This window comes from Acinonyx jubatus, chromosome D4, assembly GCF_027475565.1.
Source record: "Acinonyx jubatus isolate Ajub_Pintada_27869175 chromosome D4, VMU_Ajub_asm_v1.0, whole genome shotgun sequence".
NCBI lineage: Eukaryota > Metazoa > Chordata > Mammalia > Carnivora > Felidae > Acinonyx > Acinonyx jubatus.
Window position 1 is genome coordinate 812,344 of NC_069391.1, and position 22,276 is coordinate 834,619.

The 22,276-nt window shown below is 65.5% G+C and overlaps 3 protein-coding genes and 1 long non-coding RNA gene across 5 annotated transcripts; 3 read left to right on the forward strand and 1 right to left on the reverse strand.

Moving 5' to 3' along the window:
- Nucleotides 1-3,301: 3,301 nt before the first annotated feature.
- On the forward strand, nt 3,302-4,654 carry LOC128312032 (uncharacterized). Its single transcript, XM_053204325.1, has 2 exons — nt 3,302-3,810; nt 4,064-4,654. Exons 1-2 carry the CDS (start codon nt 3,412-3,414, stop codon nt 4,652-4,654), a joined length of 990 nt encoding a protein of 329 aa, XP_053060300.1. The 5' UTR covers nt 3,302-3,411.
- Nucleotides 4,644-8,202, forward strand: DPP7 (dipeptidyl peptidase 7). Of its 2 annotated transcripts, XM_027053043.2 has the most exons (13): nt 4,645-4,790; nt 4,865-4,978; nt 5,058-5,197; nt 5,278-5,441; nt 5,623-5,758; nt 5,832-5,913; nt 6,023-6,189; nt 6,363-6,423; nt 6,739-6,857; nt 6,936-7,092; nt 7,220-7,284; nt 7,645-7,715; nt 7,840-8,202. In XM_027053043.2, exons 1-13 carry the CDS (start codon nt 4,709-4,711, stop codon nt 8,039-8,041), a joined length of 1,560 nt encoding a protein of 519 aa, XP_026908844.1. In that variant the 5' UTR covers nt 4,645-4,708; the 3' UTR covers nt 8,042-8,202. The 2 variants fall into 2 exon arrangements, with proteins under 2 accessions (XP_053060298.1, XP_026908844.1); XM_053204323.1 differs by lacking the exons at nt 6,363-6,423; nt 6,739-6,857 and having other exon boundaries at nt 4,644-4,790; nt 6,023-6,305; nt 6,968-7,092.
- A 727-nt stretch (nt 8,203-8,929) lies between these two features.
- Nucleotides 8,930-21,655, reverse strand: LOC106989099 (endoplasmic reticulum mannosyl-oligosaccharide 1,2-alpha-mannosidase). Its single transcript, XM_053204326.1, has 13 exons — nt 21,402-21,655; nt 20,791-20,899; nt 19,988-20,103; nt 18,302-18,456; nt 17,890-18,002; nt 16,377-16,562; nt 15,530-15,678; nt 14,986-15,174; nt 12,892-13,082; nt 11,899-12,019; nt 10,811-11,008; nt 10,536-10,667; nt 8,930-9,849 (listed from the first exon to the last, which is right to left on the reverse strand). Exons 1-13 carry the CDS (start codon nt 21,510-21,512, stop codon nt 9,637-9,639), a joined length of 1,983 nt encoding a protein of 660 aa, XP_053060301.1. The 5' UTR covers nt 21,513-21,655; the 3' UTR covers nt 8,930-9,636.
- On the forward strand, nt 10,900-21,080 carry LOC128312034 (uncharacterized). The gene is made up of 2 exons (XR_008290803.1): nt 10,900-11,036; nt 11,820-21,080. It is a non-coding gene; the product is annotated as an uncharacterized LOC128312034 (long non-coding RNA).
- Nucleotides 21,656-22,276: the final 621 nt, after the last annotated feature.

Here is a 22,276-nt window from a genome sequence, read left to right on the forward strand (position 1 = left end):
AGTGGTCTTACAGAAAAATTTCACACCATGAAATCTGACGGTCTTTTTAAGATGGCAAGTTCCCAGACATGCAAGAATGATCTAAACTCAAGATGATCTATAAGTTTTCGACAGACCTAGGACAAATAGATGGATCCGATAGTAAAAAAAGAGACAACAACAAAACCCTCCCAACAAAGAGAAGCCTGGGGTCATGTGGCTTCTGGGGAATTCAGCCAAACATTTTCAAAGTTGGGGCACTTTGCTGGCTCAGTCTGTGCAGCGTGCAACTCTTGATCTTGGGGTTGAGTTTGAGCCCCACATTGAGTGTAGAGATCACTTAAAAATAAATCTTACACACACACACACACATACACACACACACACACACACATTTTAAGAGTTAACCCCAGTCCTTCTCAAACTCTCAGAAAATTGAGAGGAGGGAAAACTTCCTAAATCATTCTGTAAACCCAAAATTACCTTGATATCAAAACCAGATACAGACATTTCAGTAAAAGACTACAGGCCAATATTCCTTGTGAATATTAATGCAAAAATCCTTAGCAAGATACTGAAATCTGGCAGTACGTTTGAAGATTCTACACCATGATCAAGGTGTTTCAATGTAAGGAGATCAGTCATCCACACAACACAATACACAGGAATGAGCTGTGGATACAAGCAACAACTTGCATGGACCTCAAGGACATCGTGCTGAATGAAAGAAGGCACACGCCAGGAGGAAAAAGAAACAGTAACACACTCCACTCATAGAGCACAGTGGAGAAAATACACGATAACTGCAATTGACACAGAGCACGTGACAAAAGCCAACACTCTTTCATGGTAGAAACACTCATGAAACCGTAGGTAGGAGGGAACTTCCTCAACACAATAAAGGGTAATCATGGAAAGACGCACAGCCAACATCCCACTCAACAGTGAAAGACGAAGCTTTTCCTCTAAGACCGGATATAAGACAGGACGACCTGCTTTCACCGCCACTAGAAATAAAAGGCAGTCAGACTGGAATTGAAGAAGTAAAACTCTGTTTGCACATGATATGATCCTGTGTATAGAAAATCCCAAAGAATTCACAAGAACATGACTAGAGCTAATAAATTCAGGAAAGTTGCAAGACTAGATCAGCAATCAAAACGTTATGTTCCTGTGCACCTGCAGTGAACAATCTGAAAAGGGAATTAAGAAAGCACTTCCATTGAAAATAACATTAGGGCTGGGACGCTTGGCTGCCTCAGTCTGTGGAGCATTTGGCTCTTGATCTTGGGGTTGTGAGTTCCAGCCCCACGTTGGGCACAGAGCTTACTTTAAAATAAAAACACCATCTAAAAGAAAAAATAGGGATAAATTTAAGGATGTAATGTACACCAAAAAGTATAAAACATTGCTAAAATAAAGAAGATCTACATAAGTGGAAACATCCTTTGTTCATGCATAGGAATACTTTATTTTTTGTTTTTTCAATGTTTATTTTAGAGAGAGAGAGAGAGACAGAGCATGAGCGGGGGAGGGGCATAGAGAGAGGGAGACACAGAATCCGAAGCAGGCTCTGGGCCCTGAGCTGTCAGCAGAGCCCAACGCGGGGCTCGAACTCACAAACCGTGAGATCATGACCTAAGCCGAAGTTGGACACTTAACCAACTGAGCCCCCCAGGCGCCCCAGGAATACTTAATTTTAAGACGTCAATGCTAGACAAAAATGATCTACAGGTTCAGTGCCATCCGTCTTAGAATTCCAACAGCCTTTTTTGCCAAAATGGAAAATGAATTCTCAGATTAATGTGGAATTGCAAGGAGCCGCAAATAGCCAAGATATTCTTGAAAAAGAACAAAGTTGGACGACACGGACTGCCCGATTTAAAAACTTACGACGAAGGCATGGTACTCTGAGCGGTGTGGTGCTGGTGTAGTGACAGACACGTGGTTGTCACTGAAGGGAGAGCCCAGAAATGAACACACACATGGATGGCCGACTGATGTTCTGCGAGGGTATGTAGGTTTACTCAGTGGGGAAGAGAACCTTGTCCTCAACCAATGGTGATGGGAAAACCGGATTTCCACATGCAAAGAATGGAGCTGGACCTCACTTCCCACCACATACAAAACATCAACTAAAAATCGATCAGCAACCCAAAGAGCGAAACCATCCGGCGCCTAGAAACGGCAGCAACAGCAATACGGAGACAGGTCTGCACCCAGCGGGCCTCACAGGGCTTCTGACGCCACAATCCAGAAGCACAAGCACCAGCCCAGTAGGACTTGGTCAAAAGCTGTGCGTCAAAGGATGCGGAGTGCACAGAACCGAAGCCCACAGAACGGGAGAAAGTATTTGCAAACAACGTATCTGATGAGGAATTTATATCTAGAATATGTTTTTTTTAATGTCCAGAACAATAAAAAAGTAATGCTCAACAACAGATAAAAGCACCTTTCTGACACGAAAGGGGGCTCAGCGTGTAGCGTGTGTAACTGAGCGTGCACACAAATGTGGCCCCGACCTCACGTGCAGCTCGCTCAGACCCAGATCACGGGCACCTGTGCAGGTTCCCTGTCGTCCACACCCGCTGCTCTGTTGCTTGCAGCTTCGAGGGCTGAGGGGCAGAGCAGGTGGGGGGAGACAGGGCCTGTCTCCCCAGATCTACGGGCTGTGGAGGCGGGAATCAAGACCCAGCTTTGGCCCCAAAGCCACTGTCCCCCCTCCCCAGGGAGTCGGAAGAAGGGCTTCTGGACCCCCAGACCTACCCACAAGCTCAGGGCCACCGGGTGTGGCAGGACAGTCAGAATCGGAATCACCTTCTGGGCCTTCCCGCTGCTGCCGGGAGGGTTTGGAGGGAAGGACATGCCGGGTCTGCAGCCGGGGTAGGAGGGTCAGGCAGCCGAGCTGAGAGGAGGGGACGAGAGGAGGGCCTGCCTGGGGAGAGGCTGCCATCCAGGGGGAAGGAGCCGTGAGCCCTTCTGTCCTGTCCTGGCTTCTACCCTGCAGAGGCCATGGAGACCCTGCAAGGGCAGCTCTCTACTCAACGCAGGACAGGCAGCCCTGGGTGCGGGTCCCGGGACACAGGAACAGGGACACGGGGAGACGGGGACATGGGAGCTTGGGGGCATAGACACAGGATGGGGACAGGGGGACACAGGGACAGGGACATGGCACAGGGACACAGGGACTGGGACATGGGATAGGGACACAGGGACGGGGACAGGGGCACAATGATGGGCAAGTAGGGACACGACACGGGGACGTGGGGACACAGGGACGGGGACATGGGGTCCCAGGGACCCAGGGGCGGGGACAGGGAAACAACGGTGGGCAAATAGGGCTAGGGACACGGGGACATGAGGGACACAGGGAAAGAGGGACAGAGACACAGGGATGGGGACACAGGGGTATAGGGACAGAGGGACACGGGGATGTGGGAATGCAGGACCACAAGGAGCGGGGCACGGGACAAGGACAGGACATGGGGATGGGGGCACGGGGACAGGGACACAGGGATGTGGGGATGGGGACAGGGACTGTGCAGTGATTGTGGTGTGGCATTCGGTGACCATGGGGTGACCACACCCCTGGGGTGGTATGACATGATCAACAGTCATTGTCACCATGCTGGTTGCCACAGTGACAGTCCTGGGACAGTGTGTGGGACAGCTAACTGGCTGCTCCCCAATCAGCCTGGCTTGGGGCCCCGGGTTCTCAGGCTGCAGCCAGAGCGCAGGACCCCAGCCTTGGCCTGTCCCAGTGCTAGACAGGCCGGACCTGGGCAGAGACTGGCGTCGTGCTGGCCAGGGACAGTCTTGGCATGGGGACAGGTGACTCACCTTCCCTTTGTGGCCTTGGGCAGGGGGTGGCTCTGCTGATCTGGCCCCTCACGCATGCCCAGGACTGGATGCCAAGGGAGAGGTGGCCCCCCTGGTGTCTGGGCACTGGGTACCTGCCGCAGCCCCTGGCACTGAGGGGCCAGTGGAGGGCACTGAGGGGCCAGTAGCCTGAGGGGCTGGGGTCAGGGTCCCAGCTCCCAGCAGGGGCCTGGGGCCGCCGCCTCCCGACCTGGGCTCTCAGCAGCTGCGTGTCTGCACCGTCCGAGCTCCCGCCTGGGCTCTGAGGCCCCTGCTGCCGCCACAAGGCCTCGCACTGTCGCTTGGACAAGCCCTTTCCTCAGAGCTGCTGGCCTTCTGCGTGAGCCCCCTCCTAGCTGCCGCCACCCCATCTTCCCAAGGCTCCCCCACTTCTCCTCAGGGGTCAGCCCATGTGGCCTTCGCAGCCCTGCCCTCAAGAGCCCGCCCTCCCCCGCGGTCCTTCACTAGGGGCGCAACGTGGCCCAGGGCATCACCCAGCGGCCCAGAGGCTGGGAGAGGCCTGGGTGTGTCCCGGCTGGGGGGGGGGGGGGTGGGGGCAGCTGGGACACTGGCAGGTCTCTCCCACCTCCCCGTGACTCAGCAGTGGCCCCTAGAGGACAGGCGGCTGGGTGCATGTCCCCTGCCCCAACACCACGCCCTGGAGCCCTCTCCCGCTTCCTGTGTCTCCAAGGTGACCGTCTCCGTAGCGACACGGTGGGTGGCAGGAACCTGGAGGACCCGGAGAAAAGGCATAACGAGCCCGGCGGGGCGGGGGAGGTCGGGCCCAGAGTCCAGCCCCGCCCGGGCTGTCACGTGAGATGGCACGCCGGTCATGTGACCGCAGCCCTAACAGAGCCCTGGCAGAGCGGAGATGGGGACCCGGCTCCAGCCGGCCCTCCCCTGGGCCCTGACCCTGCTGCTGGCACTGGGGCTGTGCAGCCCAGAGGCTGGGGGTGAGTGCGGGCCCGTGGGCGCCCCCCGCCGCCGTGCCTAGTGTCCCCATGCGCTGAGCACCGTGCCCCTCCAGCCCACAGAGTCCCCCAGTGTGACTTCCAGGAGGGCTACTTTGAGCAGCTTCTGGACCACTTCAACTTCGAGAGGTTCGGCAACAAGACCTTCCTCCAGCGGTTCCTGGTGTCAGGTGAGGTGGCCCTGGGGGTCCTGGGGCCCTGAGGTCCCGCCCTGTGCCTCACCCGACCCCTCCCGCCTCTGCCCGACAGAGAAGTTCTGGAAAAGGGGCGAGGGGCCCATATTCTTCTACACGGGCAATGAGGGCAACGTGTGGTCCTTCGCCAACAACTCGGGGTTCATCCTGGAGCTGGCGGCACAGCAGGGGGCCCTGGTCGTCTTCGCGGAGCACGTGGGTACCCGCACTGGTGGCAGGGAGGGCGGGCGAGGGCGGGCGGGGCCCGGGCTCAGCCTCTCGTCGGCCACCTGCAGCGGTACTACGGGAAGTCGCTCCCTTTCGGAGAGCGGTCCACACAGCGCGGGCACACGGAGTTGCTGACCGTGGAACAGGCCCTGGCCGACTTCGCGAGGCTGCTCAGCGCGCTGCGGCGGGACCTTGGGGCCCAGGACACCCCCGCCATCGTGTTCGGTGGCAGGTGGGTTCTTGCCCGTCTCATTTCTCCCTGAGGCACAAACACGTGGCCGGCCCCAGGGCCAGAATTTCCGGGAGACGCGGAAGTCTCAGGTCCTCCTGGGGCCACCGTGGGCTCCAACAAGGGAGAGCGGAGAGGGGTGTTGGGGAGGCTGTGGCCCCAGGCGCTCTGTGTCCCCGCCCAGCTACGGGGGGATGCTCAGCGCCTACATGAGGATCAAGTACCCGCACCTCGTGGCTGGGGCGCTGGCAGCCAGTGCACCCGTTGTGGCTGTGGCCGGCCTCGGTGACTCCTACCAGTTCTTCCGGGATGTCTCGGCGGTGAGTGAAGGTTCTGGGGCCCACGGGCCGGACCAGGCTGTGGTGGCAGCTGCCACGATCCTCCTTTCTCCAGGACTTTGAAGGCCAGAGTCCCAAGTGTGCCCAGGGCGTGCGGGACGCATTCCGGCAGATCAAGGACTTGTTCATACAGGGAGGTGAGCAGTCCCCCCCACAACCCACTGACTGCCCCTCGCCTCCCTCCTTCCCCCCAATCTTCACCCAACAGCAGCCTCCGAAGGCCATCGTCCCGCCTTCTTCTGGCAGCTTATGACACGGTCAGCCAGGAGTTCGGCACCTGCCAGCCCCTCTCCAGCCAGAAGGACCTGACCCAGCTCTTCGGGTTTGCCCGCAACGCCTTCACGGTGCTGGCCATGATGGACTACCCGTACCCCACCGACTTCATAGGGCACCTTCCTGCCAACCCGGTCAAGGCAAGGAGACTCTGGCTGGGATCTGTGGACAGAGAGGGGCCCGGCCGCCCCGGGGTGGCCAGTGGTGGCCAGCCCGAGAGCCTTGAAGCCACTCTGGGGCCTGGGACCAGCGAAGGGTGAGCTGGGGAGAGGGCTGCAGGCCCAGAGTGTGGGTCTTTGGTTGGCACCCCTAGGTTGGCTGTGACTGGCTCCTGAGCGAGACCCGGAGGATCAAGGGGCTCCGAGCGCTGGCTGGTGCGTCTGCCCCTCAGCCCTGGGCCTGGTGCTGAGCATGGGGGGGTGGGTGTGTCTTGGGGGCAAGGGTCACGTGGAGGCCAGGAGCACAGCTGCCCCCGTGCAGTCCCTAGCCCGGCGGGGGCCGGTGGGGGAGGCTCTGCTCCACGGGGTCTCCAACAAGTTCCAGCCCGGCCACCGCCTGGCCACCCTCAGCAGCCGGAGCAGCAGCTGAGAGCCCCGCCCCCAGGAGCCCCACGCCTCACGGGCACGTGTCCCCCACCGAGGGGGCAGGGTGGCCGTGCAGGCCCCCGGCCCCAGCGCCCCTCTCACCAGGGCTGGTGTACAACTCCTCGGGCACGGAGCCCTGCTATGACATCTACCGACAGTACCAGGCCTGCGCGGACCCCACAGGCTGCGGCTCGGGCCCTGACGCCAAGGCCTGGGATTACCAGGTCCGGGGGTGCCGCACGGGGGTGCGGGGTGAGGTCGCCCGCCCCGCCGGGCTGACCTCGGTGTGTGGCGTCCCACAGGCCTGCACCGAGATCAACCTGACCTTTTCCAGCAACAACGTGACCGACCTCTTCCCCGACCTGCCGTTCACGGAGGGCCTCCGCCAGCAGTACTGCCTGGACACGTGGGGCGTGTGGCCCCGGAGGGACTGGCTGCGGATCAGCTTCGGGGCGGGAGGTGAGGCTCAGAGATGGTGGCATCCTTCCCTCTGTGCTGAGCTGACCCCCCCCCCCCACTCCCCTGATCTCCGTGGCTCAGACCTGGGGGGCTGGGCCCGCTCTCCACCCCACATCTGTGCTTTCAGACCTCAAAGCTGCCAGCAACATCATCTTCTCCAACGGTGACCTGGACCCCTGGGCAGGGGGCGGGGTGAGTCTCCCTGGGTTTGCCAGACTCCGCTCAAGAACCGGCTCTGCCCTCGCCAGGCTGCACACGTGGTTCTGTGGGTTCTGTGCCGCCTTCGCTCTTGTTCCCGCTTTATCCCCTCCTCTCCTTTGCTTTTTTCCCTGACTTCTTTGCGTGAACTGACATCTGGCTTGTTCATCTCTGTCCTTCCCTTTCAATGAGGCCGTTCAAGGCCACGTAGTGTCTTTAAGTCATGGCCTCGGCTGTGCCCCACGGGCTGGGACACGAGGCCCTGGAGCAGGTGGCACCGGGCGGGCAGAGGTGGGGTCGGCCGTGGCCCAGAGCACGGCGAGTAGCCGACGGAATGTCCTTTGACCGACACAGATACAGAGAAACCTCAGCACCTCCGTCCTCGCTGTCACCATCCGGGGGGGAGCCCACCACCTAGACCTCAGGTGCAGTCCTGCCCCGGCAGGGGAGCGACGTGGGGCCCCAGGCCATGGCCGGGTGTGGGCTGAGGTGGGGTGAGGCGAGGCTCGGGCCTGCTGCCCGGCTGAGGCCCCCGCGCCTTCTCCTTAGAGCGTCTCATCCACGAGACCCCACGTCTGTCCGGGAGGCTCGCAGGCTCGAGGCCAGGCTCATCGGCGAGTGGGTGGCCGCAGCCAGAAGAGAACAGCGGCTGCAGCTGGCCCAGCGTGGGGGACTCGGGGGGACTGAGGAGCACTCCCCGACTCGGGACCGGACAGGCCCGCTGGGGAGCAGCTCAGGGCGCTGGGGGTGAGGGGCTAAGGCCAAGGAGGGGGGGCCAAAGAAGCGTCTGGTGGCCTGGCTGTGCACAGCACAGCGCAAAGCATGGTGTCTGTGGTCCTCATGGGGTGACAGACCAGGCACACTGCCACACCTCTCAAACCAGCCTCGTGTTTAATAAAACAGAGCCCTCAACCTGTGTGTGGTCTCAGGGCAAGGGGTGGGCGCTGGGGCCCCCTGCGGCCGGCCCAGGCGTCCTTCCGGGTGGCCCACTGGAGAGGGGGGCTGCAAAGCTCTACCCACGACCGCTACCGGGGCTGAACCCCTGGGTGGGCAGCTGCCAACCAGGCCCCTGGGTGCAGAGGGGCAGCCGACAGCCATGAGGGGGCACAGATCCCACTTCTGAGACAGGCCCTGGACCGTGTTCCAGGCACAAAACACACGGGACTAGGGGCCAAGAGCAGAAGGCAGCCCCAAGAGTGGCCACCGGCGCCCAGGGCTGCTGGAGGGACAGGAGTATAGAGTGTCTGAGAACTGAGGTCCTGCCCAGCACTGGGAGCCTTGGTCTCTGCAAACGGAGAGAGACTCAAGCTCTTCAGGCAAAGAAGACCTTCCGGAAAGAGTATCACATAGAGAGGAGCTGGGCCTGTCCCACGGGGCCGCCTGGTTCCAGGAGGCAGGATCCCAAGCAGAAGCTGGGGTTTGTTTCTGGAAAAGCACCCTGAGTCCGTGCTCAAGGAGGGAAGCAGCAGGTGCTGGAGGAGGAGCAGGTGCAGGGCATCAGCTCCCACGGGAACCTGGACTCCGTGTCCACACCGCCTCCTCCCAGCTCTCCAGCCTGATGGTGACGGTGGGAGTGTGACCCATGCCCCACCCACGGCTCAAGGAACACAGGTTCCATCACAGACACGGGAGACACCAGTCAGGGCAAATCCACGTTTATGCTGCCTGGAAAGTCCGTTCTGTCGGGTGGTCCAGGAGCAGGATGAACTTGTCCACCCGCCCCTCCCCGCCCCTGCAGGGCCGGGGGAGGATCCCTGAGTCCAACATGTAAACACCACAGCCGGCCAGGTGCCCGGATTCGCAGGGGGTCACAAGTGCCCCCCCAGGACTCCCGGGTCAGGGCACATTCACAGACTCTGAGACCCCGGGCTGAACCGCATGTCGGGCTGTCCCTTCAGCTCATCTCAGAACACGTGTGGGTCCAGGAGACCCAGAGCGGCCCCAGGGGACAAGCAGAGACACTGGGGCCACACAGAAGACGTTTGGGGATCAGGAATGTAAGTCATGATTCAAGCAGGAAGGTCCCCAGCAGGTGGGGCCTCGGGGATTCACGGCGCTGACCTCACGACACCATCCGACGTCATGAGAACCACAAGCCAGAAGTGCAAAGCCAGCGGCAAAGCACCGGGCGCCCAGCTGCCCTGACCACCTCTGAGGCCCTGAGATGTCAGGCTCGGTAACCCCCTGGGGAATGTCATCAGCCTGACCCTGGAGCACGGACAGTCGGCCGAGGGGACACGCCGCGGCCAAGGTCAAGAGAGCGAACCTACCCAAGGCCAGGGTTCCGAGGACAGGTAGCCACAGACGCAAGACGTGTGAGGACCCCGGGCAGTGCCCACAGGGGGGTCACCCCACCCTAGGCGGGGCCCAGATGGGCAAGGGGTGAGCCTCAGTGTTGAACACGTAGGCGTCCAGGCTGAGCAGGGCCGGGTCGTCGGAGAAGAGCAGGTACAGGTACTTGAGCGTCTCCCCCAGAAAGAAGCTCTCCATCTTGTCCCGGGGCTGGGGATTGAGGGGATCCTGGACGTTGCTGATGGAAGAATAACCACCCGAGGGGACCTGCACGAGAGCGGAGACCGCGGCGTCACCACGGCTGCAGGCCCAGCCAGCTCCCCACGCCGGGCTCAGCCCTCGGGGGCGCCGGCGGCCGCAGGGCCCCCGGCCGGGGCCCCCGCGCCTCACCGCGGCACCCGTGGCCAAGGGCAGGGTCTGAGGCAGACGACCCCAAGGTCCGCCGGGGGACCGGCCCCCCGGGAGCTCAGCCGCAGCTCCTCCAGACGGGCCCTCAGAGACGCCAGCCGCCCTCATGTGACCCGACGTGCAGCGCGTGCTCCGGAACCCGGAGGCGGCCTCCCGAAGGCCCCGAGCACCTGAGGAGGCCGGGACCCACCGCCCGGCCGCCACAGGGCGTACGCGGGTCGGGTTTTGGCGCTCGCGCTCTACCGGGGTGGGTGGCGGGCCCCGGACACGGCGTGACCTCCGAGCCACGGCCCAGAGGGCGAGACGGGTGTCAGGGCCACGGTCACGGCGCCGTCTGGGGTGGGAAAGGGCTGCCCGGGGCCACACGGAGGATCCGGGAGGAGAGTCGCCCTGTGCACACCGGGCCACAGAGCCTGGTCCCCGAGACCCTGGGGCACGTGGCGCCGAACTCCCGAGGCCACCGCGAGCTGCACCGCCCCCGCCCTCGCCCCCCTCTGGCTGCCCCGGCTAGGGGAGCAGGGACTCAGGGTGGGGCAGGCGCTCACCCGCGTGTACTTGTTGAAGCTCTGCAGGATCTCCCAGCCCCAGTCCTGGTACTTGCGCTCTCCCGTGAGGCGGTGCAGGTAGAACAGACTCTCCACCGTCTCGGGCCGCAGCAAGTTGTGCCTGTCGGCCGGCTGGGCGGGGGAGGGGGGGAGGGAGGGATGGGGGACACAACACGGGCTGAGCTCGGCCGCCTGGGGTGGGGGGTGGGGGGACACGGGAGGAGCTAGGCCGAGCCCGCAGGGCGCCCCCACGCCCAGACCCCGGCCCGGCTCACCTTGACCTGCACGTCCTTGCGGTCGCTCTGGGGGTACAGGTTGAAGTGCACGATTTCGGGGCTCAGCCCCGTCTCCATCTGGCGGTTCATCTGGTAGCAGGTGTCCATGAGCGCCCGGGCCAGCTCCATGTGGTCGGCGGGCAGGCCGTGGTGGGCGCCCAGAGCCAGCGTCCCTGGCAGGAAGCACACCAGGTGGTCCTGAAACCAGAGCGGTTTCCTCACCACTGTGAGTCGGTGGCCACGTGGGGCAGGGGCGGGGGCCACACCGGGTGCAGGGTCCAGCGCTCCCTCAGGCCCCCCGCATCCCCAGGGGTCGACGGGCCTGAGCGGGGACTCCTCAGGGCCCACGAGGGCAGGAACGTGGAAAGCGACTCCACTACGGGCCCGGCCCCTGGGGCTCCACACGGGCAGGGGGGAGGGTGGCGGACAGACACCCGCCTGCCAGGGGAGCGGATGCTGACCCGGGTCTGGCCCTGACCCCACAAACACTGATGGAGTACCAGGGGCAGGGGACAAGTAACTAGACCCAGGGCAGAGGGCAGAGAGCAGGGAGGAGAGAGGGGAGGGGGGAGGAGGGGGGGGGGAAGAGGGGAGAGGGGGGGAGGGGGAGGGGAGGGGGCGGGGAGGGGAGAGGAGAGCGGGGAGGGGGGAGGAGAGCGGGGAGGGGGAAGAGGGGGCAGGGGGCGGGGAGGGGGAAGGGGGAGGTGGAGGGGAGAGGAGAGCGGGGAGGGGGGGAGGAGAGAGGGGAGGGGGAAGAGGGGGCAGGGGGCGGGGAGAGGGAAGAGGGAAGGGGGGAGGGGGAGGGGAGGGGGAAGAGGGGAGAGGGGGGAGGGGGGGCGGGGAGGGGGAAGAGGGGAGAGGGGGGGAGGGGGGCGGGGAGGGGGAGGGGCCGGGGACCCATCACAGACCCCAGCCCCCCTTGCCGCACACCGCCGCCGCGCAGTCCATCGTCGACCTGTGAGGGCTCACGCCCCACGACCAGAATCTGAGCCATCTCTCCAAGGTCCAGACTCGCGAAGCCATCGGGGGCCCAGAAAAACGGGTGCGTGCGGCCCCCTACGCCCCACCTGCATCACGACCGTGCTCACCATCTTGGCGCTGAAGCGGCCGTGGGCCAGCTCCCCCACAAAGGTGAGCTTCCTGGGCTCAGACCTGCGCAGCAGGTGCCTTTTGATTCCCTCGACGGCTTCGAGGTAGTCTTCCAGTAACCTGTGAACCGGCAGGCCCCGTGGGCTCAGGCCAGGTGGGTGCGCGGCCCGACCCCCCGCCCGGTTACCCAGGAGCGGGCACGTGGCCACGAGCTGCCATCCCCACGCTAGTGGCCAAGAGGCCTGGCCCTGTCTGGGGTGGCACCACGCCAGCCTGGAGATGCAGGCTCGTGGCAGTCGGCGGCCTGGGGCACACACGGGGCTGTGCCCGCCGCTCCCCCGAACAGGGTCGTTCCTCTCAGCCGGCCCCCGTGGACCACCCGGGACCCCACGTGCCCACCAGGGTTCTCTCAACGTCCCCACCACGTTCAGGCGTGGGGAACTCCGGCTCCCCAGGCGTCATGCCCTGATCTCTGCCCGTAGGGGTCGGCCTCCTGGAGCTGCCCACCCCCAGCGGTCCTGGGCCGTGGTCACCCCCTGGCGTGAGACTTCAAGGATTTCCAGTCCCTTCACTAGAGTGACCTGCGTTTTCCCGACCGCACGACGAGGCTCCCCGAGGCGCTGCCGTCTGGGAAAGCGCACGTCTGAAGCGTCAACCAGGCAGCGCGGGGAGGCCCAGGGGCCCCTGGCCACCTTCTGCTGGGGAGCGGACAAGCAGAGCCGCCTCCACAACCCCGAGGACGAGAGCTCGGCCGGTGAGCCGGGGGCCCCTCGGCCGGGCCCAGACCCCAGGCCCTGCCTGGCGCAGAGGGGCCGGGGACCTCCGTGACCAGCCAGGCGTCCTCTCTGGCACGAAGGCCGTGCCGGGAAGAGACACATCCCCCGCGGAGGGGCCGAGTCCGGGTCCGGCACGGCCGCTGCCTCCTGACCGAGAACTCGGGACAAGGGGAGCCTCGGGGACCCCGTCCCCGAAGCAGCAGAAACAGGCCTCACTGCGTCTCCTTCTTTCCGCCCTGGATCCACTGCTTCAACAGGTACTCGTAGTAGCTGTCGGCCCTGGCGCCCAGAGTGAACACTCCCATGTGAGTGAAGAGGCCGCTGTGCGTGTTGATGAACATGGGCACCAGCCCGTCCTTCTTCCCCGACAGGGAGTGCACACGCCTCGTCACCTCCTCCGCGGCCTCCTGGGACACACACACACACAAGGGGAGAGTGCGGGTGAGCCAGGGGGACGGGGCTGCCGGACCTCGGGCCAGCCGAGGAAGGCGGGCCTCGTCGGGTCGGCTCACCCCTCCTCCGTGACAGGCGGGCCCGTTCCCAGCGGAGGACGGAAGAGGACGGAAGAGGCCGGTGTCCCGGCCCACGGCGCTCCCCTGCCCGGCTGCACCGGGCAAGGGCTTCTGAGGGTGGCCCCAGCCACGCGGCAACCAGGTCCCCACCCTCACACGCGGCTGCCTCCATGAGCGGGCAGATGCCGAGGGCCCCGAACACGGGGCTGAGCTCCTCCTCCTGGCAGGGGACCGTGTCTGAAGGCCACAGCCGCGGTCCCCGGGACCTCCTGCCCAGGCGTGGCCGTCTGCTCCCGCTCGCTGGAGGGAAGGCGGGCGCGTCTGCTTCCGAGCCCGCGGTCGCGGCACACCCGCCCGCGCCGATCCTGTTCATCCTTCGAGACCCAACCAACCTCAGCTCCTCCCGGGCAGCGCCACGCATCTGTGCTCCATGGCCCTGTGCGCGTTTGCTCGCGGCGCTCGGGACCCTGCCTGGGGAGTGACTTCCTGGCCTCCACCCGCCACGTACGCCCGCCCCTTTTTACAAAGTCCTCTGAGGCAGGGGCGGCTTCAATTTCCCTTGGGTCTCCAGCAGCTACAGAGATCCCGGCATCGCAACGGCGCCCGGCCGGCGTCTCAGAGCAAACAGAGAGACGCTGAGCTTCCGGAGTACGAGCCAACGACAGGAAAGCCGCTAATCCGCCGACAAGCAGACAGGCACCCGGACGCCCACCTCCACCCGGGGGATGAACACGGGGCCTGCGGGCGTTTGGAAAACGCCACACGTCATCAGGACAAAACCCACAGCCCAGAGGAGGCACCCTCACGTGCCCACCGCGAAGGCTACCGAGAAAGACCCGAGGACAAGCGCGGGCTGCCGCGGAAAAGCCAGAGCCCTGTGTGCGCCTGGAACCTTCTCCCGGGAGCGCCGCTCTTACCACCCCCGCGTGGGAAACAACCCAGCTGCTCCTCCACGCACGAGAGCCCGGACAGCACGTGGTCCGACCGCACGATGGCAGACCACCGGGCCACGAAAAGGGATGCTTCGGACACGTGCTACGACACGGGCGCGCCTCTCCGGGACGCTTCCAGCGCGGACGAAGACGTCACGCGTGGCGACAGAACCGGCCACAGACGGCCCACGCCGTACGTAGGACCTCACTCACGCCGAGCATTCCAAACAGAGAAAGCCACGCACGACAAGTGGATTTGCGGCCACCGAGGCAGGGGGCCCGGGTGGGAGCGCTAGGGTGCGCTGGCCCACTTCCTGAGGCGAGGACCTGGCTCTGGAATCAGACGGTGGCAGCCGCTGCCCACGTGGGACTGTGGCACGACGTTCAAGCCAAGAGGCAAAACTTCCTGACGTTCAAATCGCAGCTCAGGTTTTTAAGGCAGAGGAAGAGTGACGAGGCAGAGCGCCAAGTCCAGAGGGTCCGCCGCGTGCTGGAGACTCACCCACAAGGAGAGGGACCCCGGCCAACGGGGTCGGGGCGAGGGTCAGGAGCGAGGTCCACAAGGACCGTCAGCGACGGGCTAGCGAGGCCGAAACCCACGACCGTGGGCCCCTGCCTCGCTCCCGGCACGGACCACCCCCGGGGGCCACCACAGCACGAGGCAGGGGGCAGTTGGGACCCCAAGGACACAGGCCCGCGCTCGGACTCAGCCCCCAGTCGACACCCTTCCCGCCCGCGCAGCTGAGGAAAGGCGAGGAACGAGGGACCGGGAAGCACACAGGACGGTGGTCCCGCGGCCCGGGGTCAAGTCCACGCACGCCTCCGCTTGGTGTGACGCCTCCGGCCGGCAGGCCGGCCCCCCGTACCTGAAACTTCTTACTCCCCGTGAGGCGGGAGAGCTCTCGGAACTCCAGCTGAATGCTCGTGACCTCGGCCACCGTGCTGTCCGAGGTCCAGCGGGGCGGGTGGGCGGCTCCGGTGCCGATGTTCACGTCCGAGTATGGGATCCTGGAGGGCGTCTGGAACGCGGGCAGCAGCCGATTCCCAAAGTCTTCCTGATGACGCGACACGACGAGGACCGAGGTTTCCCGTCACACGCCAGCCTCGGCTCCGTTCCACGACGCCCGCCCTCCCGCCCCACCCCCGCCACCCCGCCACCCGTGCTCACCCCCGTAAGTGGACACGGGACCTCACTGGCTTCACGTGGCCTCGGCGCTCAACGGCGGTGAGACCGAGGAGCCCCGAGAGCGCTTCCCCACGGGTCGCGACGGTGACAGGGACCTTCCCACGCACGTGCGCGGGAGCGAGACCCAGACGACCGGGGAGACGGGAGACCCGGAACAGACCCCCGCCCCCACCCCCCGGGGGCCCCTCGAGCCGCGGAACCTCCACCGGCGCCCGGACACTCACGGCCTTCCTCAGGAAGAGGTCGTCCCCGGACAGGTGGTAAGCGCTCAGAAGGCCGCCCAGGATCCGGATCGTGCTCTCGAACAGGTTGACGTCCACGTCTTTCTGAAACCGGAGCTTCTTAGACACCCACTTGCGGGCTTCTTCAAACTCTGCGACGGGAGACGGGTGGGAGCGGCAGTAGGTTACAGGTCCCGGCGCCCCCGGGACCGCTCGCTGGCTCTGGGGCCACGTGCGTCCTCGTGTCTCTCTCTCCCGAGGGGCCTCGCCATCACTTCCCACGGCAAGGGGACACACCGCGGAGCCCCCTGCACCCGGAGGACGGGCAGCCAGCGTGCCGTCGTGAGCACCAACGCTGACGGGTAAAGGCCACGGCACAAAGGGCCACGTGAGTAACGCAGGGGGAGCCTCTGGCCTCTACGGAACACCGGAAACGGACTCCGAGAGACCGATTCGGAAGAGAGACCCAAAGACCCGTAGCCTCGACCACACCCCGTCCACGTGGCCTGAGAAGGGTGTGATGGGGAGACCCGGGACGCCGATGGCCTTATAGGATCACGTGCCGCCTCCCACCAGGGAGCCCCTTTCCGGCTAGGACGGGAGCACGGGCTGGAACTGCCCCCGGACGCCAGCCCAGGCCTTCGGCCGGGAGCCGAGGGGGCGACTGCCCTGAGCGTCCCCGGGACGCCTGCCATCAAGGGACAAAGCGACTGCCTGCCACCCAGGGGAAGGGAGAGCTCCTCAGACGGAAACAGTGGCGTCTACACCCTCCAGGGCACGGCTCGCTCACTCGCGCGCCCAAGCGTTCCACCGGGGGAACTTGGCCGCGTGCTCGGGGACGAGCGGGTACCTTTCTTCAGACCCAAAATCCACATGGTGTCCAGGGCGTCAATCAGCGTAAGTCCCAGGCCAAACCACTCGCTGAAGGACCTGGACACGGGTTTCAGCTCGTCGTGGCCCCAGGCGAACTTGCGGTAGCCGGTCCACGCGTGGCGGAAGGCGTCTATCACGGCCCTCTGACGCTCGTTCGGGGAGGCTGGGAGGAAGACGGCGGGTCGTGGGGACCGGAACCGCCCAGGGTTCAGACACCGCCCCTCTGCAGCCCCAGGCCGCGGGGCGCTCAGTGGGGCGGGGGGACACCGTCCGGGGCCGCAGGTCAGCAGCGGACGACCCCAAAGATCGGGGCGCGGCGCCGCCGGGCTCGGAGCCGCACGGCTGGACGCGGCTGCCAAGGTGGCGAGGCCTCCAGGGCCCACACGCGACGGCGCGGCCTCTCATCCGCCTGGCCTGCGCCCGTCCGCCTCCACCAGACGCCCGGCGGGCACGACTCTCTGGAGCTGCGGGGAACGCGCGGTGGGCGGCGGTGTTTGAGGCAGCAGACCGGTGCCTGCCGCTCCGCCACGGCAGCCGCGCTGTGCAATCCGGCCGGGGGAGCATCAGACGTGGCGGGCGGGCGGGCGGGCCCCGGTGACCTCCACGAGAGCGCCTCATCTCACAGGTGCCCGCGTCGTGCCTCAGCAGCTCTGGGTGTTTTCGGGGAGGGAACAGCGTGTGGCAGACACACCCAAGGCCGCCCTGGGGCCCTTCCAGGGTGGCCGTGACGCCGACCGAGAAGGTTTCTCCCCTCCACACGTCGGAGGACCAGGCACGACTTACAGGGCCACCAGGCGGACAGAAACGTGGGCGTCGGCGGCTTCGCGACACGTGTCCTCTCGGTGTGGCCCGAGGCCCAGTGGTGTTGGTATCTGCGGCTTTGACATCGGTCCTCAGAGCCCCGCGACCGCTCTGCCTCCCCCCACACGCCCGGGCCGCCCGTCCGGGCTCTGGGCTCCTTCTTCCTCCTCCCCTCCTCAGTGGCAACAGCGACAGGACTGGAGGGTCACAGCCTGGGCCCCAGGCTCAGCTGACCCGGCGCGAGCCCCCGCTCCGGGAGGCAAATGGCCGTGGCCGCTGCCGGCCTAACCTCGGTTCGCCCGTCCGTGGAACGGGCCTACGACAGACCGATGACCTCAAAGGCCGCCACGAGAACCAAAGCAGACAGGCCGCACGGAGCGTACAAAGCGCCAGTGCCCCGGGGGCCCTCCACTACAGGTGCCAGAACGCAGGACCCCAGGACCCCACCGAGCCAGGGCCGTGTCTTCACTCTCCCCAGGCCCCGCGCTGGCACGGACGCGGGCAGTTCCCGCACAGGCGGCCTGTGGCTGCCGCGACGGGCCTGGGACCGCGGGCCGCCGTGGAGCCCCGTGTCCTCCCCAAGGCTCTACAGAGAGCTGGGGCCCGCCCGGGTGCCCAGCTGGGTGTCCACGCGCCCTCTCCGTCACCATGTCCGGGTGAGGCCCGACGGGGCGCAGGCGGGGCCTTACCTGGTTGGTTCTGAATCCCGGGGGCCTGTGAGGAAGGCTTGGTGGGGGGGCCCTCTGCCTTTCTCGAAGGGGGCTCGGTGCCCTGCTCCGGCTCGATCACTGCACCCCTCCAGCTTCAGGGAGAGGAGGGAGAGGAGGAAGAGGAGTCAGCCGGCTTGAGGGCAGAGATGCAAACGCCCGCGGTCACAGCCTGGCTGGGCTCGTGGCGGCCCTCCGCTCCATGCGGCACGACGCGGAGAAGGCAGGGCCCCGCCCCCACCGGGGTCCCGCTCTCTCCACTGTCTGCTCTGAGAGGAGAAGCCGCTTCAGACAGCGCGCCGATCCTATCCCTTTGTTTTTCAGGAAACGTCAAACGGACCGGCCTCTGCGCATCTAGCGACCCGTGCTGCCTCGTCTCTGACGCTCCCTGTACCTGACCACCGTTCTCTGTGTGCTCTCTTCCTGACGAGCGTCGCCCACCACCTCGTCCCTCCGCCTCGTGTCATCCTGCCTCCGGTCCTTGGAGTCTTTGTCGGGGGCTCTAATCTGCAGGTTGGGCGGTCCCCGTCGGAAATGCCTCTGAGGCTTCTAGATCGAAACAAGAGCCACTCGTGAAAACAGCTCAACGCCCCAGGAGCTGCCACTCCGTTTCCACCTGGGATGCTCTCCCTGTCAGACCCAACCCCACGGACCGCGTGGAATGGCTGGTGGCGCACGGCCCCCAGAGGAGATGCCTTCCCGCTCCCACGGCAACATGCAGATTTGGCCAGAAGATCCTTTCTCACGATCTCCGGGCCCTGACCAACCGGGGCGGAGACTGTGCCAACGGGCTGGCGCAGCCCTGGGCAGTGGGTTAGCATCCTGGCCCAGGAGGGTTCCAGGCCGTCACAGACCCTAAAGGTAGCAATAAAGGGTCAGAGCCACGTCCCCGTGGATGGAGGCGCAAAGAACACTGTCCCGGGCCTGTGCCCCAGGACCCCCACCCTTTGTGCTCAGAACCGGGTGGCCAGGGCACCGGGTCCAGGGACGGAGCGCAGGGGCCCAGGCGTAGCCTGTCGTCAGCAGAGGGCAGGAGGAGGCCCCTCCTCCGCAGGACACGGCAAGGAGGCCGACTCAGGGATCGAGCACATCTCTGCCGCCGCTCAGTACCCACAGGACCCGTGAAGAGGTCCTCGTTGTAAAGACGCCAGTGCCACGGAGCCGGGACCCCCGTGGCCAAGAGGATGGGATCTGGCCGCACACAAAGCACCGGGGCTGACCCAGGCCTGGGGCACGAGTGCCGGAGTCCGAGCAGCAGGAAAGGTCCCAGCGGCCCCGCCACAAGGGGCCCCGCGCCCCGAGGCCCGGACCCGGGGAGCCGTGCACACCGACCCCGGCCGCCACCACAGACGGGATCACGGGCCTCCCGAGCAATGGAAGCGTGTCTTTCGGCGGGCAACCGTGCAGGCGGGCTCTGCTCCCATCGCCGTCACGAGAGCCCAGGTGCACGAGAGCGGCCAAGAGGAGCGAGAGACGTGCGTGTCGGCTCCACGAGGGAGGACGTGAGCTGTTTGACACACAGCCTCCGAGTGAGACGGTTTGCAGAGAGGCCTCCTGGCCGCTCCCCGTGGGGCCTGACCCCAGCCCCCTTCCCCGCCCACGCCCTCTGAAACTGCAGCTCCCTGAACAAGCCCAGCTCCCCCTGCCTCGGGCAACGTCACTGGACTCAAGCCCTGCTCTCCCGACTCTACCCAGGACCAGCGGCTGCCCAGTCTCACACCGCAGTTCAGCGTCCCGACCCCGGCCTCATCCCTGGAGGCGACTGCTACTTTCCTCCCGGGATGGACACCACGGCCACCGGCCTGCTCCCGCCGGCCTGCGGCTCCTCCAGACAAGGGGCGGGTCTGTTTCGCTCACCAGCAGGTATCCAAGGGGAAGGAAGGAAAGAATATTCCTCCTCCTTGCCCCAAGCGTCACCCTACTGGCTCAGAATAAGGGGCGCGGGGCGCGGGGCGCGAACATCAGACAAACAACAAGGGAAAGGACTGCTCCCCCGTCCGTGTGGAACATCACGCGCGGTTCTGAAACGCCCGTGGGACCGACCCCGGTCGCAACCCCACGTGTAGTTCACCGAACATACCTGGGGTAAAAGCCCCGGCGAGTTTTCTGGATTAGCATCTGCCTTCTGAGGAGCCGGCAAGACGGGCGGATCTGCTGGTCTCACCTTCCGCTCTTCCGCTGACCTGCCATCCACGGCTAAACGAGAGAACAGATTTTATCCCAAACGTGCCGCACAGCCCCAAGGAGAGCCCGAGCGCGCGCGCGGAGGAACACGTCTAGGTGGGCGCTCCTCACCACGAGAGGACACCGTGAGACCTGGGGAAGGTCCTTTAAACCAACTCAAGAACGGCCAAGGGTAACCAAACCTTCCTCAAAGCACTTGGCAGCTTCTGTCCTGCAGCCCAGCCCACACGGACCTCCCCTCGGCGGCTTCCCTTCCAGGAAGCGCAGACGCTGGCCTATGTGCAGCTGTCTCCAGCCGCCTGCAGCAGCTCCTGAGCTTTCCTCCCCCACAGGGGTTCCCTACGCCCTCACCCAGACTGCCCGGCCGCTCGGAACACACGGTAACACGTGTGAGGAAGTTCAGGGAGCGTGTCTGGACGGGGCACGCGACCTCAGGACCCGAACGTCTCCGTGAGGCACAGAGAACGGAGAGGCCGGCCCTTCCACCGGACACCCAGGAAGCAGGCGGGCAACATCACATTAACTCGAGCCACGTTCTAGCAGGGTGGCTAAAGACACTCTCCGCTCCTTTTCATCTGCGCTTCTCGCCAATTCGCAGACGCTCCAGGCGCTTAAGGCGCACGGCCAGGCCGCTTCTGCCCAGCCACCCGCAGTCAGTGACGCACACGCATGGGGTTGAGGCACACGCGCAGCCGGTACCTCTCCACTGGTCAGCCACGCTGATGTAGGACAGGAGCCCGCAGAGCAGGAGAAACGTGAGGAAGAAAAGGATCACGTTGCGCTGTAATCTCGACAGCTGCTTCCATTTCTACGGGACGGAAAACAACACAGCTGGGACCCGTGCGACCGCTGCAAATTCAGGGAGGACAGTGGGTAACTCCCAAGGTCCGGTTTCTGAACCGGGGGAAGCGCCCCGGCGGCAGAGACTGACGAGCCGCGGGGATATTCCAGACGGTATAGGGGAACGGAAATAAACAACAGACGCAGAAGCCATACGTGTCCTATCGCAGGGGCCGTGAGGAAAGGCTCGCGCGACGCGCGTGTTCCGTCTCAGGCAGCCGGCGGGACCCCGCATCTGCCCCGATGTGGGGGTGTCGATGCCCTGCAGCCCGAGACCGCGGGGCTCCTGACCCACCGCACCGAGGGGCAGCCTACAGCTTTCCCCCTCCCCGACCCCGCCCCGCCGAGCGCGGGCTGTAAAGACGGCCTGCGGCCGGCGACCACCGCTCCCCGGGCCCGGACGAGCGCCTGCGCTCCAGGCAGGGGGCGGCGGGCGGGCCGCGGGACCCCGGCCCGGCGCCGACCCTCACCCTCCAGCACGAGCGCCGCCGCCAGCTTTTGCTGCCGTCGTAGCTCTGGCCAAGGCTCAGCGTCACCGAGATGAAGTCCCGATGTGGCGCCGGCGGCGGCGGCGGATACATGACAGCGGTGGCGGCGGCCCGGGCGACCCCGCCCACTGGCGGCGTCAGGAGGCCGGGCTCTGAGAGGCGCCGGGGGCTTCGCTGGTCCGACACCCGCGGGCAGCCATCGCAGCGCCGTCCACACCCCGCCCATCGCGCGCGCGGCCAATGCGCCTGCGCCGCGCCCTCCTATTCCCCACCGCGCCTGCGCCCGCCCTCGTGGGCCCCCCCCCCCCACCCCTGCGTGCGTGTTTACGTCCCGCCGCGTCGGCGCACGGCCGCACCTGCGCCGTGACGCGCTTGCCCGCCCGCGCCTGCGCGCAGCCCGCCGGCACAGACCCTGGGACTCGGCTGGGTACCGCGTCCCCGGGACCGGCCGGCTCCGTGGTGTTGGCAGGACGTCCGGCGCCCCGCGCTCCCGCCCCGGGGCTCGACTCCCGGCCCCGGGCTGACTTCCCGGCCCAGAGCTAGTGGGGGCCGCAGCTCAGCGAGAGGACAGCGGGTCCGGTGCGAGCCCGAGTCGAGGCGGGGCGGCTGTCGGTGTCCGCTCTTTGGAGCCGATGGGCTTGGGGGCGCGCGGACGGCCGCCGCGGCGAGTTGTGCGCGCGTTTCCCCTCAGTAGAGACGCGGCAGGGCGGAGCGAGCCCCGCAGCGCCGAGGGCCGTCCCCGCTCCTTGCCGGCCCCCTCGGGTGAGCCCGCCGCCTCCCGCAGTCCTGGCCGCCGCACTTAGGGGTGTGTGGCGGGCTCCCCGGCGTGTGCGCCTCCCTGGCTTGTCTGAAGCTGC